The following is a 14,759-nucleotide window of genomic DNA, read 5'->3' as shown; positions in this document are numbered from 1 at the left end:
ACCTAGTAAATGGCCCAGCTCACAACGAGTCTCTCGTAGCTCAGTTGGTTAGAGCGCCCAACCGGTATCTGGGAGGCCATGGGTTCGATTCCCGTCGGGGACTCAGATTTTTTCTTTGTCCCACGCTCGTGTCATGTTGAATAATTTCTTCACTATTTATCACCGAGCTTGAAATTTACCATCTTTATTATTTACTACACATTTGATGATTTCGACATTGCTGATCCTAGCAGTATGCAGGACGCGTGTCACATATCAACCAAGTAAATGGCCTAGCTCACAACGATTCTCTCGTAGCTCAGTTGGTTAGAGCGCCCAACCGGTATCTGGGAGGCCATGAGTTCGATTCCCGTCGGGGACTCAGATTTTTTCTTTGTCCCACGCTCGTGTCATGTTGAATAATTTCTTCACCAGCCTTAAACGTGTTTCGGTTTTGGTGTGAATGAGGTATAATACTGTGGATGAAACCCCAGTTAAGTGGAAGTGTTGCCGGCGAGGAAGGAAGAACGCAATTAGCACGTTCAAAAAAGAATTACACGTTCAATATAGCGGACAAAACGAACCTCGTGCTTTTAGTTATCTTACCCAAGATACTTAGCGACTTTATTATTTGGAGGGGGGAGGGGTGGTGTTGAGAGCCTTCTTGTCTTCTTTATCCTCAACAAAAGGATCAAGCGATTCCTATGACACTGACGCTGACAAACCATTCCTGTCGTGTACTCTATTTATGGTTCTGGTTACCGTTATTTATTGATATTCGGAGTCACTCACTACCATTCGTGTTTCACGGTGTAGAATTGTAGAAGAAATATTTCAAACACGAGAAAGGTTAGCTAACAGATCGAACATCTTGAAGACAGTTGTGCCTAGTTTGAGGATGTAGATTAACACATCAGCAGAAGCAACCTCGCTCCCAAGGTATACTCCGCTTTCAAGATGGCAGCTGGACGTGGAGTGCCAGGGTCGTCTCACGACGAGCCGCCATTTTGAAAACTCGTCGCCGAGACCCTTGGGACGAGGTTTCAACAGTGAAACACCAAGTTTTGTCCTCGACCACAAACGAATATGAAGTTCGTAACAAACGTCCAAAGAAGGGGATATTTTGAGAAGGGATCCCTAAGGTATCCCTGACGAAGTTTTAACTTCATTCTAAATTTAGCGTTGTTGCCTTCAACCTCTCATGAGACAATTTTTCAAATAAATAAAAATAAATAAATCACCTTATTTAAGTGTCAATGGATTTATCACGGTTGTGCTAGTTGGGGAGACTGTCAATAAATACACAAATTTGAACCCGGGATCAGCGCCCTTAAGCTCCAGCTAAACGATCAAACATTTTCGTCCAACATGTTGGATGAGCATGTTTGACCATGAAGCCACCTCTCTCAACATTGCATTTAAATGGTTTCCCAAGTTTGATCAAGATCAAACATTTTCGTGCAACATTTTGCTTCACTAGTTAGTTACCTAGCCGAGGCTTTGAAGTGACTCACCCTAGAAAAAATCACGTGACATTTTTTTTGCTTGAAACTTTTAATTAACGAGCTCAATTTCAACATCAGTCCCTAGCCAGAGTAAAAAACTCGCCATCGTGAAAGGAAAACACACGATAAAAATTTGACATTTTAGAAGGTCGCGGGAATTTACCATCCCTGACGAGTTTTTCGTTTGTGCTTTTTCTTTGGCTTCGGCTTCCAAATTGGTTTATCACTGTCATCTTCAGCGGCTTCTGTCTGAGCAGATGGCTGCATTTCATCTCGCTGTGTAACACGTCTAGTTCTTCGAACTATCAAGGGTTTCCTGTTAAACCGGAAAATAATTACTATAAAGATTATTAAGCGACATATCAAGTACTGTTAAGCAAACTATAAGTAATTAATTAGATTTATTGTATTTTTTTTTTTAATTTAAGATTTTTATCACCATTCTTACTAGTTTTTAGGGTTGCGCTTCGCATGGGTAACATGGATGGATGGATGGTAGGCGTAAGCCGCGAGAGAGTCTTAAATAAGCTCCCGGAATTTCTGCATGCTCACCTTCTTCGTCGTAAGTAAGCCACACCATGACGATACAAGCGGTAGATTGAACGAGTGAAAGCATGGACAGCCAAGGCAAAGATAAACAAGTAAAACAGGTCCATCCTGGTCCAATTCTGCACTCGGTACTGCAGGTTTGTCAGTTTGTCTAACAAAAAATAAACGGACAAACAAACAGGCAAACATGAAATGATTAGGTAATACATTATATTATTGGTGTTTTTAATTGATCTAGAGTGTTCAGCAACGGTTCCCGGTTGCTCAAAGCACGATAAGCTAATACAGCAGTTTTGGATCGAGTGTCGTAAAACCAAACCTAGAGTAATCACTCTGACCAATCACAAAGGACACAGACAATCCAGTGAACCAATCAGAGGTCGAAGCAAATACATGTAGCCAGCGCAAAGCGCGGGAGCCTACGCGTGCGACTGGAGTCTCGATTGGTTTTCGTTTACTTCTGACTGGTTGAGAAAATGGTGCGAGATTTTTTTAATCAATCACTAAGCGTAGCAATGCAAACCCAAAGTAAACGCAAATTACTTTCGATACTCAAGTGAAAACCGCTCTATAGGATTAACATCAATTTTGATTTCAGTTAGAACTTTTGAGTACTTTTTGTCTTTTAGTTTCGACCTAAGCAAAATGTTAAAATTGCACTTAACATTACTATCAAAAAGCACTTTTATTACACAGAGGAAAAATTAAAACCTTGGTTAACTTTTTATCCCAGCTTAGCCTTAATCGGATTTCGAACAACTTGGTCTTGCTCAATTTGTCCTTCAAACAGTGGCTTGCAAAATGATTGGGACAGACAACAAACGTGTCTTTAAGGTCGCGCAGGACCCTTGCTCATTAATAAATTCATTAGCCACATTTCCTGACGGGGTGCTATCTTGAAATGCTTTAATTCGCTAAATTTTGAACATCGATTCCTCTAAAATTTATCAAGGATATTAGGGGATGATGGAATAACATCATGATTGTCTTTTTTCTGAGAGATGACCGTTGACTGTGATGTTACAAGCTCTTAAAAGTTTAACTGCAGATAATGCGATTTTGTGTCCAAGTTTTCAGCTAGAACAGCACACCGGATTAAATGATTATATAACCTAGTGATAAATCATAACCTCTTTTGTGTTCTGACAAGAACGAAATTTTCGATTTCAAAAACTGCTTGGAGTTTATGGCTTTAAAGAGAGTAGAAATGTGAAATCTAAACTTTGAAACGTGCTACCTTCATTTTGAGAAGGAAATTTCAAAATTCGCTCTTGTCAGAACACAAAAGAATACACCAAGTTTGTGTTCCTCGAAGATCAACTCCTGAAAGTCTATATCGGCGGAGAAAACTTGGACACAAAATTGCAGGTTTTCAGGTTTCCGAAGACCTTCCGAGTCAATGTTTACAACAACGTGTGCTGTATTCAAAGCTGTGAATATAATTATGATAATTCGCTTTGTGCCAGCGCACGAGACACAAAGCTAAGAACAATAGCGCGTAATTACTTGTACAAAGAACTGTAAGAAAATAATATCATGAATATTTCGTTTGTTTTCGGCTTCAGTCGTCGCAGTTCGTGCATACTCTTTAAATAAATACATACATAATGACTGCAAGGGTCCTGCGCGACCTTAAGGTATGTGAATATATGATCTGATATGTAATATTCAAAACTCATCTCTGCTCACTATTGTTAGGTTTAAGTTTTAAATATAATTTACACAGTTCACTTACTTTCCATAAATTTGTAATAACCGTTGAAAGTTAATCCTGACATTATGTAACTATCATTCGAACAAAAAACAAGCTCACTGTACTCTCTTTAATTCCAACTTTTAATCCTGAAGTTTCATCTCCCAGACAGATCGAGGCCTATAATTTAAAATGAAAAACAAATCCGATAAGTAAAAAACTCGTAACACACTTTCAAACTACATAGCCCACACGATATGGGACTTCGTACGTACCTGTCCACAGATTCGCGTGGTAAGATCCACAAACCGTTCACTTCATTCAGCGTATTGAGGCAGGCTTGTATTAGAAGCTGTCAGCACAACACACCACGTTACAATGGCTTTTCAACCATGTGCTCGCGCTGTGACGTTCGCCGACGCTTTGTTTCACGCGCGCGGGTTTGTTTTCCGTTTTTTCATAGCTCTCTAACAGTCCTCAGTTCGGGGAGTGCTGAGCTACAATGGGCAGCAAAAGTAGTTGAGACAGTTGGCTGAAATGAGTTCTAATTCCAATATTTTAATTATTTCCACTTCAAATCCGGTGTAGATTAGGACCCCCTCCCCCTTTTCAATGTATACAGAAACGAAGCAAGTCTTGCAATTGCAGATAGCAAATACAACATTGTTTCGGGGGGAGGGGGCAGTGAGTTATTTTCTCTTGCATAAGTATAAGGAAAAGAAAAACGAACAATCTTGTTTGCTTGTACTTATGTTAGTTATGCCACGCGAGGAGAGCCTGAGAAGAATCAATGCATGTGTTTGTTCTTCTTATGCGCTTATGTTTGTGCTTGTACCCAGTAAAATAAAACATCACGAGAAATATATTTATTGGGTACCTTTGTTTGACATTGAGCTATGTCTGTACAGAAAGACGAAGAGTAAGGTGACAGGATTGCGTTTGGCCGTGTAAGGATTGTGGCAGCCTGAGAGATATCCGATGTTACGCGGCTTTTACAAGAGATCAAGCTCAGCGAGACATGCGTGTGACACGCGCGTGACGCGCGCGTGACACAAGTGCGAAGCGCGACCACCGCCTCCGCTTCGGCAATGAAGGCTGTGAACCTCTCAACAAAGGAACAAACCGGCCAGTCATTGTAGGAAATCACTTTTGTTTATTCTAGTTTTTTTGATGCTCTTTGTGACTAATTAACATTCATAGAAACACTTAGCTGATCAGTTTATTGCTCATACTACAATAAATTCGTTCGCAACCTCGTTCCTGGGTCTTGCTTCTCCCGAAGTGAGACACTAAACAAAGTCCATTTTATTTCGCTTTTTACGTAAAAAACAAAACAACAAACAAACTAAAGTAGATACAAACACAGGGCAAACGTAGGTGTTATTAACCTAATGTGAGAAGCCTAATTTTGTAAATCTTGTACGACTGAACAAGGCTAAGCAACACACAATAAACACATAGCCGGTTGTCTATTGACCCATTTTACAAGAGAACCGCTTGCCGAAACAGAGTAGTTTAAGAACCAAGTTATAATTTCAGATTTCATGGCGACTTCTTTGCCGGCAACCTCTGAAGCCAACTTGAACGCTAAGCTGAACATGTGGCTTAGAAAAGAACCTTTTACATTACTGTGCAACTGTGCCCCTTTTTTAATAAACTTTCTCAAAGCCGGGATGTTTGTATGGTTATAATTACAGATTTCATGGCGACTTCTTTTCCGGCAACCTCTGAAGCCAGCGCTTAGAAAAGGACCCTTTTTATCACTTTGCAACTGGGTCACTTTTTAAATACACTTTCTCAAAGGGTGTTAGTGTGGTTAACTTTATATGCAGAGACTTTCGTATCGTTTGATATCAGGATGGCTTTCAATGTACGCGTGGCACAATTTAGTTGGCAAGAAGAGCGGAAAAAATACACGGAATACCGGTTGAAGTATTTTAGTTTTATGTTTTATTTCTCTCTTATTTTCTTAGGAATGTTTGGGAGGGGAAGTGAAATAAAACATGAATCTATCACAGGGATAAAAAATAACCCCAAGAAATAAAAACCCTTTTTCTTACGCAAGTCTGCACGCAATTTTAACGGGGTTTCGTCCTCATTAAAAATGTATTAGTTGTGGAAAAGAAATCCGTTTCCATTTAAGTGTTTAAGTTTAAATATTTTGCCCCAAGTCGAAAAAGCATCGCTGTTTAATGGTGCGATTAGAAGTCGATTGGAATGACTAATGTAAATAATTCTAGCGAATCACAAACCAAACAGAACAAATCGAGTTTCTATTTTGCATCAATAAACTACTGATATCGGCTTTCTAAGTAAAAGAAACACGGGATCAATCAGTTTAAAATGACAAACAACTTTCCAAACATTTTTCAGTCGAAGTTTCTAGCTGGTTGAATTGCTTTAACTCATGAAGAAAAGCCATTAGCTTTAAATGCACTGATTTCTGAAAAGTCTTTTATTTATTCATTATGCAAGTCATTTAAGCCGAGGTTCTTATGAGTCTCTTATCTGGTAACAGTTAAACAGATATTTTATTAACTGGAAAAATGCTTTTAAAGCGTGTAACGACCACAAACGAAACAATTAGGTAACCAGTAAAGGTCACAAACAATTCAATTTGAAATTAAGGCTATATCGTGTGTCTCGTGGCAAAGCCTAACACATCTTTTACCTCGGAGCATAACACACATCAGGAGAAATCAGTTCCAAGAGTCGCCTATCCTAAGGTTAGTGTAAAAGAACTTGTACTATCTGGGGCTCGACTCCCTCTTTTCTGTTAAGTCGCCATCTATACTGATATTATCTATCCCAAGCCAAGTTGAAATTTCCCAGCTAATCTGAATATTATTTTGAGGCACATCTGTTCACAACAGCTTATTTAATGAGAACATTGTATCAAGCTATCAAGTTATCGCTTTAAACTGCAAACCCAGCACTGTAAACATTTCTGATGATCAATAACACGAATTGATTGAAATTCCGTCTGCTCATTAATGACTTCACTTATTCAATCACAAAGCGTCGATGTTCAAAACTGCATGTGTCTGGCTTCTTCCATGGTTCATGGTTTTCTTTCCAGTCATCTGACTGTTTCAAATATCAATTATAGCCAACACAGGTTTGCTATTTAATACCTTGAATTCGCAAATTAACATTCACAGAAACACTTCAATTGAACAGTTTATTGCTCATACTACCATTAATTCGTTCTCAACTCCGTTCCCTGGGTCTTGCTTCTCCCGAAGTGAGACACTAAAAGAAGTCCATTTTATTTCGCTTTTTTACTTAAAAAGCAAACCAACAAATAAACTTAAGTCATTACAAGGAAAAGCAACACACAATAAACACATAGCTGGTTGTCTATTGACCTTTTTACAAGAGACCCGCTTGCCGGACCTGAGTAGATTAAGAACCAAGTTATAATTTCAGATTTCATGGCGACTTCTTTGCCGGCAACCTCTGAAGCCAACGCTAAACTGAACATGTGGCTTAGAAAAAAACCTTTTACATCACTTTGCAACTGTGCCACTTTTTAATAAACTTTCTCAAAGGATGTTAGTATCGTTAACTTTATATGCAGCGACTTTCGTTTCTTTTGATATGACTTAGCTTTCAATGCATGCGTGGCACCTGCCTCGTCCCCAGTCGCTCGCGATCGTTGGGGGAAATGCTAGTTAATTATTGAGGAAAGCGGGGCGAAGGGACTCCCAATCCTACTACTCGCGCTTCGCACTCGCTCCCAATCCTCCTACTCGCGCTTCGCGCTCGCTCCCTCTCCATCGGCCTTGGAAAATCGGCCTTGGAAAAGCCTGTGGAGGAGGCAGGCGTGGCACAATTTCGATGGCAAGAAGAGCGGAAAAAATACACGTACTACCGGTTAAAGGATTTTAGTTTTATGTTTTATTTCTCTCTTATTTTCTTGGGAATGTTTGGGAGGGAAAGTTAAATTAAACATGAATCTATCACAGGGATAAAAAATAACCCTAGGTATTTTAAGCTTTTTTCTCTCGCAAGTCTGCACGCAATTTTAACGGGGTTTCGTCCTCATTAAAAATGTATTAGTTGTGGAAATGAAATCCGTTTCTATTTAAGTGTTTAAGTTGAAATATTTTGCCCCAAGTCGAAAAAGCATCGCTGTTTAATGGTGCGATTAGAAGTCGATTGGAATGACTAATGTAAATAATTCTAGCGAATCACAAACCAAACAGAACAAATCGAGTTTCTATTTTGCATCAATAAACTACTGATATCGGCTTTCTAAGTAAAAGAAACACGGGATCAATCAGTTTAAAATGACAAACAACTTTCCAAACATTTTTCAGTCGAAGTTTCTAGCTGGTTGAATTGCTTTAACTCATGGAGAAAAGCCATTAGCTTTAAATGCACTGATTTCTGAAAAGTCTTTTATTTATTCATTTTAATTACAAGTCAATTAAGTCAAGGCTCTTATCTGATAACAATTAAACAGATATTTTGTGAACTGGCAAAATGCTTTTAAAGCGTGTAATGAACACAAACGAAACAATTAGGTAACCAGTAAAGGTCCCAAACAATTCCATTTGAAATTAAGACTATATCGCGTGTCTTGTGGCAAAGCCAAACACATCTTTTACCTCGGAGCATAACACACATCAGGAGACATCAGTTCCAAGAGTCGACTGTCCTAAGGTTTATAGTGTAAAAGAACTTGTCCTATCTGGGGCTCGACTCCCTCTTTTCTGTTAAGTCGCTGTCTATACTGGTATATATCTATTCCATGCCAAGATAAAATTTCCCGGCTAATCTAAATGTAATTTTGAGGCACATCTGTTCACAACAACTTAGTTAACGAGAACACTGTAACAAGTTATCAAGTTATCGCTTCTAACTGCAAACCCAACACTGAAAAAATATCTGGTGGTCGATAGCACGAATTGATGGAATTAAGAACCATGTTATAATTACAGATTTCATGGCGACTTCTTTGCCGGACACCTTTGAAGCCAACGCTAAACGGAACATGTGGCTTAGAAAAGGACCTTTTTTATCACTTTGCAACTCGGTCACTATTTTAATAAACTTTCTCAAAGGATGTTAGTATGGTTAACTTTATATGCAGCGACTTTCGTATCGTTTGATATGACTTTCAATGCATGCGTGGCACAATTTCGATGGCAAGAAGAGCGGAAAAATACATGGAATACCGGTTAAGGATTTTAGTTTTATGTTTTATTTCTCTCTTATTTTCTTGGGAATGTTTGGGAGGGGAAGTGAAATAAAACATGAATCTATCACAGGGATAAAAAAATAACCGGAGGTGTCATAAGAGCAGTTTCTCTCGCAAGTCTGCACGCAATTTGAACGGGCTTTCGTCCTCGTTAAAAATGTATTAGTTAGGGAAAGGAAATCCGTTTCCATTTAAATATTTTGCCCCAAGTCTCGCAAAGCTGCATGTATTTATCCCTTTAATTTTTATTTTCATTCTTTGATCGATCAATGCCAATTATTTATCAAGAACAGCAGAAGAAATCCTTTTATATATTTGCTGCCCTCATATATTGTGACGGGGATAGCAAAGTCATCGCCCCTGTCGTTCATTAAAATTTCGAAAAAGCATCGCTGTTTAATGGTGCGATTAGAAGTCGATGGAATGGGCTAATGTAAATAATTCTAGCGAATCACAAACCGAACAGAACAGATCAAGTTTCTAGTTTTTCAGTTAAAGTTTCTAGCTGGTTGAATTGCTTTAACTCATGGAAAAAGCCATTAGCTTTAAATGCAATCTCGTGTAATCTTTTATTTATTCATTATACAAGTCTTTATTGTCAAGGCTCTTATTTGGTAACAATTAAACAAATATTTTGTTAACTGGCAAAATGCTTTTAGAGCGTGTAACGACCACAAACGAAACAATTAGGTAACCAGTAAAGGTCGCAAAGAATTCCTATTAAAATAAGGCCATATCGTGTGTCTTGTGTGAAAGCCAAACACATCTTTTACATCGGCGCATAACACACATCAGTAGACATCAGTTCCAAGAGTCGACTATCCTAAGGTTAGTGTAAAAGACTTGTGCTATCTGGTGTTCGACTCCCTCTTTTCTGTTAAGTCGCCATCTATACTGGTATTATCTATCTCATGCCAAGTGAAAATTTCATGGTTAATCTGAATATAATTTTGAGGCACATCTGTTCACAACAACTGAGTTTACGAGAACACTGTATGAAGTTATCGAGTTATAGCTTTTAACTGCAAACGCAGAACCGTAAAAATCCCTGATGATCAATAACACGAATTGATGGAAATTCTGTCTGCTCATTAATGAGATTAAGAACCACGTTATAATTACAGATTACATGGCAACTTCTTTGCCAGTAACCTCTGAAGCCAACGCTAAACGGAACATGTGGCTTAGAAAAAAACCTTTTATATCACTGTGCAACTGGGTCATTTTTTTTCCTGGGAATGTTTGGGAGGGGAATTGAAATAAAACATGAATCTATCACAGGGATAAAAAAATAACGCGGGTTACCAAATTGAAAAAGCCGTTTCACTCGCAAGTCTGCACGAATCTGTTTGAACGGGATTTCGTCCTCACTAAAAATGTATTAGATGTGGAAATGAAATCCGTTAGTGTCCAAGTTTAAATATTTTGCCCCAAGTCTAGCAGGGCTGCATAAATTTATCCCTATAATTTTTATTTTTATTCTTTAATCGGTCAATGCCAATTATTGATCAAGAACAGAAGAAGGAATCCCAATTTTTTCATTTGCTGCTCGCATTGTGACGGGGATAGCAAAGTCATCGCCCCTGTCGTTATTTAAAATTTCGAAAAAGCATCGTTGTTTAATGGTGCGATGGCAAGGCGATGGAATAGACTAATGCAAATAATTCTAGCGAATCACAAACCGAACAGAACAGATCATGTTTCTATTTTGCATCAATTAACTACTGAGATCGGCTTTCTAAGTAAAAGAAACACGGGATCAATCAGTTTAAAATGACGAACAACTTTCCAAATATTTTTCAGTCGAAGCTTCTTGTAGGTTGAATCGCTTTAACTTATGGAAAAAGCTATTAGCTTTAAATGCACTGATTTCGGAAAAGTCTTGTATTCATTTATTTATTTATTCATTTTATAGGTCATTTAAGTCAAGGCTCTTATCTGATAACAATTAAACAGATATTTTGTTAACTGGCAAAATGCTTTTAAAGCGTGTAATGACCACAAACGAAACAATAAGGTAACCATCACAAGTCACACACAATTGCATTTAAAATTAAGGCTATATCGTGTGTCTTGTGTGAAAGCCAAACACATCTTTTACACCGGCTTTTTCGATAGTTGATGGTTTTCTTTCCAGTCATCTGACGGAACAATTTCCAATATCACATATAGCTAACACAGTTTTGCTTTTTAGTATCTTGAATCCTCGAATTAACATTCATAGAATTACTTCAGTTTATACCTCGTGCCACGTCAATTCGTCTCAAAACTCGTTCCCTTGGTCTCTCTTCTTTCATCAATGTCCCGTCTCCCGGCCGGGGCGAGAGAATTCTGAAACCAAGATAATTTGGTCCAAGTGAAAAATATCGTCTAACCCAAGACCATTGTTTTGCTCTATTACGCAAAACAAACAAACAAACAAACAAAAAACAGAACAAAGACAGGTCGAGCATATAAAGGTGTTATTGACCTAGTGCCAGAAGCTAACAATACGATTCCAGGATTCTTCTTTAACGGGTTTTCCTTTCTCAAGGGATGTTAGTATAGTTAACATTTTATGCGACGAGTTTCGTTTCGTTTAAAATGGCTTTCAATGCATACGTGGCACAACTTCGATGGCAAGAAAAGCGCAGAAAAATTACACGAAATACGTTTTGATAAATGTTACTTCATGTTTTATTTGTCTTTTCTTCTTGGGAGGGGGAGTGAAGTAAAACATGAATGAATCTATCACAGGGATAAAAAAATAACCGGGTTTATCATCGGGCACGCAATTGTAAAGGTATGCGATCATCGTTTCCAGGGCAAGGGAAAAGCCCTGGGAACGGGGTTGACGAAAGGATTGTCATTCCTATCAAAAATGGTATATAAAATGGTAAGGGTTTGACCCCCCCCCCCCCCCCCCCCAAGTGTATCGTGAAAGGTTGGCGCGAATAAATGATCAGCTATCGTCCGATAATTCCTCAGAGCTCTTGCAACATGTTGCAACATGACAGAGTTTGCAAAATGTCGATTTTAGATTCTTGTGGATGATTTACGAAACTCTCTCGCAGATAGCGTCACGAGTATCACTAGGAAACATTTTTTTTCTGATTGTGTCCTTCTACTTTGCTTTGTCCCTCCATCGATCTACTTCCTCTAGAGCCTCTTGCCAAAAGAGTTTTCTCCGGTAGTCGAGGCGCCTACCATTGTATCACAGCTGTTGACCCTGAAACAAATTAAGTGAAATTAATTGTGTCTCTGTATGTTATCTTTTTCCATTTGCTAGCCATGTCTTTCAAGTGTGGAATGTTTCTTTTGGTGCTTTTGTACGGTATTGGATATTGTAAGTATACCAAAACGCACGCAAGAACACACGCAAGCAAAAGCGTATAGAATACAATCTATTTGTGAAAACATAGAAGGGTTTTTAGTGATCAAGAAATTATGAAAGGTTCAAATTTTTCAAGTCTAGTTTCCTTGTCGCTTATTTCATTTTTTATTTGTTTTTACAGGTGCAGGTATGGATTCCTAACTTGGCCGTGACTTTGCAAAAAGGATTAATCAGAAGAGCGACAAGAAGAATTATTACGGAATGATTATTTATATCAGATATAAATTACAGGAAGAAGAGATAATTATAATGTTATAGCTACATGTCCAGTATTATATTATTACTTCGTGCACGTAATGCCATAAGTAAAACCCAAAGAAAGAAACCGGAAAGAATTATCCGGGTTCGTGGTTAGTGTTAAAGCAATCATTTTGACTCCTGTAGCAGCCCTAACCTTTGTAATACAGTAAAAACCCGCGAGTAAGAACCTGCATTTTTCCAGGTTAGCCTAAACAGGTTCTTACATAAATGGTAATAAGCACAATTTTAGGATTTAGGTTCTTAATAGGTTCTTAGTTTCTGAAGAAAAATTTGCATTGTTGCTTATAAAATTTTAAGTTATTTAGCCTTTTCCCTATATGAAATTTGCATACCAAATAAGTGTTTATGTAAAAATGACTAAAACAAAAAACTACTCAAGCATTCTCGCTAAAAGTAAACATTTAAAATCGATTTTAGAAAAAAAGAACCTGTTTTGGCCTTAAGAGGTTCTTATAAAAAGAGGATCTACCTGGCAAATTTTAGCCTAGCAGGTTCTTAAATTTTAGGTTGTTACTCGCGGGTAAGCTTATTTACTATAGTGATTTTGGACAAATCATCGCTTACTTTGTAAGGTTGTCTGGACGGCTGCCATTGTATGGATTAGCTCTGTGTTACTAAACAATCTCACTTCATCAATTCTTTACCAGGTGAATGCTATGATAACACAGAAGAGGACTGTAATCTGTTAAAAGATCATGACTTCTGTGGAACAAGAGGTCCTCTTGAATTACAGTATGCGGTATTAAAGAATTGCCCGATCAGCTGTGAGGTCAACTGTAGTAAGTAAATGAATATAACCAATATAATCTACCCTTTTCATATTCAATTCGTCATGCTGCCGGCAAAGACAGGAAAAGTACACTTCCGCTTAATTTTTCCAGTAGAATTAGCCTGCTTGGCAGGCGTTCAAAGGCGAGGAATAGAGGAAAACGCGCTTCTCGTTTTCCCCTCTCCATCCCAAACGCCTGCCTTGCACCCAGGCTACAGTAGACTCAAACTAGGTTATGAAACGTGTTGCGTGAAGCTCAGTTTTCCAAGAAACTCAAGCATAGTAAAAGCATTTGTTTGATTTTTTTTATAGAACCCTGTAAGGACCATGGATCAAACTGTTCCGCCCTGGCTAAAAGTGGGCAATGCCAAGATCGTCCACAGACTGTAGTCCGGTTGTGTCCTAAAACATGTGAAGCTTGTGTAGAGGATTGGTAAGTTTGCTTTTTCTAAATAACCAAAGAAAAGTTCCTCGATAGCAGTTTCCATTAAAATATACTTCATTCTATTTGATATCCAAATCAAGCTTATTCATCCAACAGTGATAAACTTATTCATAACAGGGGCCAGATATACTGGTGAGAATCCCTTGTTATTGATGGTAGAGTTAGTCAGAGTTGAAAAAAAAGTAGTTTATGTTATATTATCATGGCCATAAGTATCGAAATTTAAGTCTTGTATTCTAAATACACTAAAGAAGCATGTTGGCATGTTGGTTGTTTAATTGTTAAAACACTTTACAAATTCGGGAAGACCTAAATGTTCCCTCAAATTTAATGCCTTTGAAATGCAAAAATTTATTGCTATTTCTTACAACATTAGAATAAACAACTGTGATCTTGGAGCACTTAGATAATTATAATGTTATAGCATAAGTAAGAATATGGTAGCTTGAACACTCGCAAACGGCATGCAGCACCCCTTCTGGGGGTAAGGCACTTCCTATAGATGACTATACGGGGAGGCTCCACCTGAAAGGGTGTATATATAGATATATAAAAGGGTAGGGCTTTCGCGAGTTGGAATAAACAACTGTGATCTTGGAGCACTTAGATAATTATAATGTTATAGCATAAGTAAGAATATGGTAGCTTGAACACTCGCAAACGGCATGCAGCACCCCTTCTGGGGGTAAGGCACTTCCTATAGATGACTATACGGGGAGGCTCCACCTGAAAGGGTGTATATATAGATATATAAAAGGGTAGGGCTTTCGCGAGTTGGAGTATATAAAAGGTATGAAAACATTCATCTAACTTGAACCTCACTAACGACGGAAGAAGGTGACACGAAGTAATTTTGTTTTCTTTACAGAAAAATGGATGCCTTCGCAACGCAAGCAATCAGGATCCAAATCAAAGACGCAGCAAGTCAAACGTAGCAAAGCAAGGTGTAGATGATAATTATAACTGCTAGGAAAACAAC

The 14,759-nt window shown here is 38.2% G+C and overlaps 1 protein-coding gene and 1 long non-coding RNA gene across 2 annotated transcripts; one reads left to right on the top strand and one right to left on the bottom strand.

Annotated features, from left to right (window-relative positions):
* Nucleotides 1–1,524: 1,524 nt before the first annotated feature.
* LOC144658966 (uncharacterized) lies at nt 1,525–4,101 on the bottom strand. Its single transcript, XM_078519492.1, has 4 exons — nt 4,002–4,101; nt 3,769–3,906; nt 2,037–2,184; nt 1,525–1,800 (listed from the first exon to the last, which is right to left on the bottom strand). The coding sequence occupies exons 2-4, from the start codon at nt 3,809–3,811 to the stop codon at nt 1,644–1,646; spliced, it is 348 nt and encodes a 115-aa protein (XP_078375618.1). The 5' UTR covers nt 3,812–3,906; nt 4,002–4,101; the 3' UTR covers nt 1,525–1,643.
* Nucleotides 4,102–13,216: 9,115 nt separating this feature from the next.
* On the top strand, nt 13,217–14,759 carry LOC144657305 (uncharacterized). The gene is made up of 3 exons (XR_013571500.1): nt 13,217–13,345; nt 13,648–13,768; nt 14,649–14,759. It is a non-coding gene; the product is annotated as an uncharacterized LOC144657305 (long non-coding RNA).

This window comes from Oculina patagonica, chromosome 6 (genome assembly GCF_052425735.1).
Source record: "Oculina patagonica isolate OP01 chromosome 6, crgOcupat, whole genome shotgun sequence".
Taxonomy (NCBI): domain Eukaryota; kingdom Metazoa; phylum Cnidaria; class Anthozoa; order Scleractinia; family Oculinidae; genus Oculina; species Oculina patagonica.
This window is presented reverse-complemented; position numbering and strand designations above follow the sequence as displayed.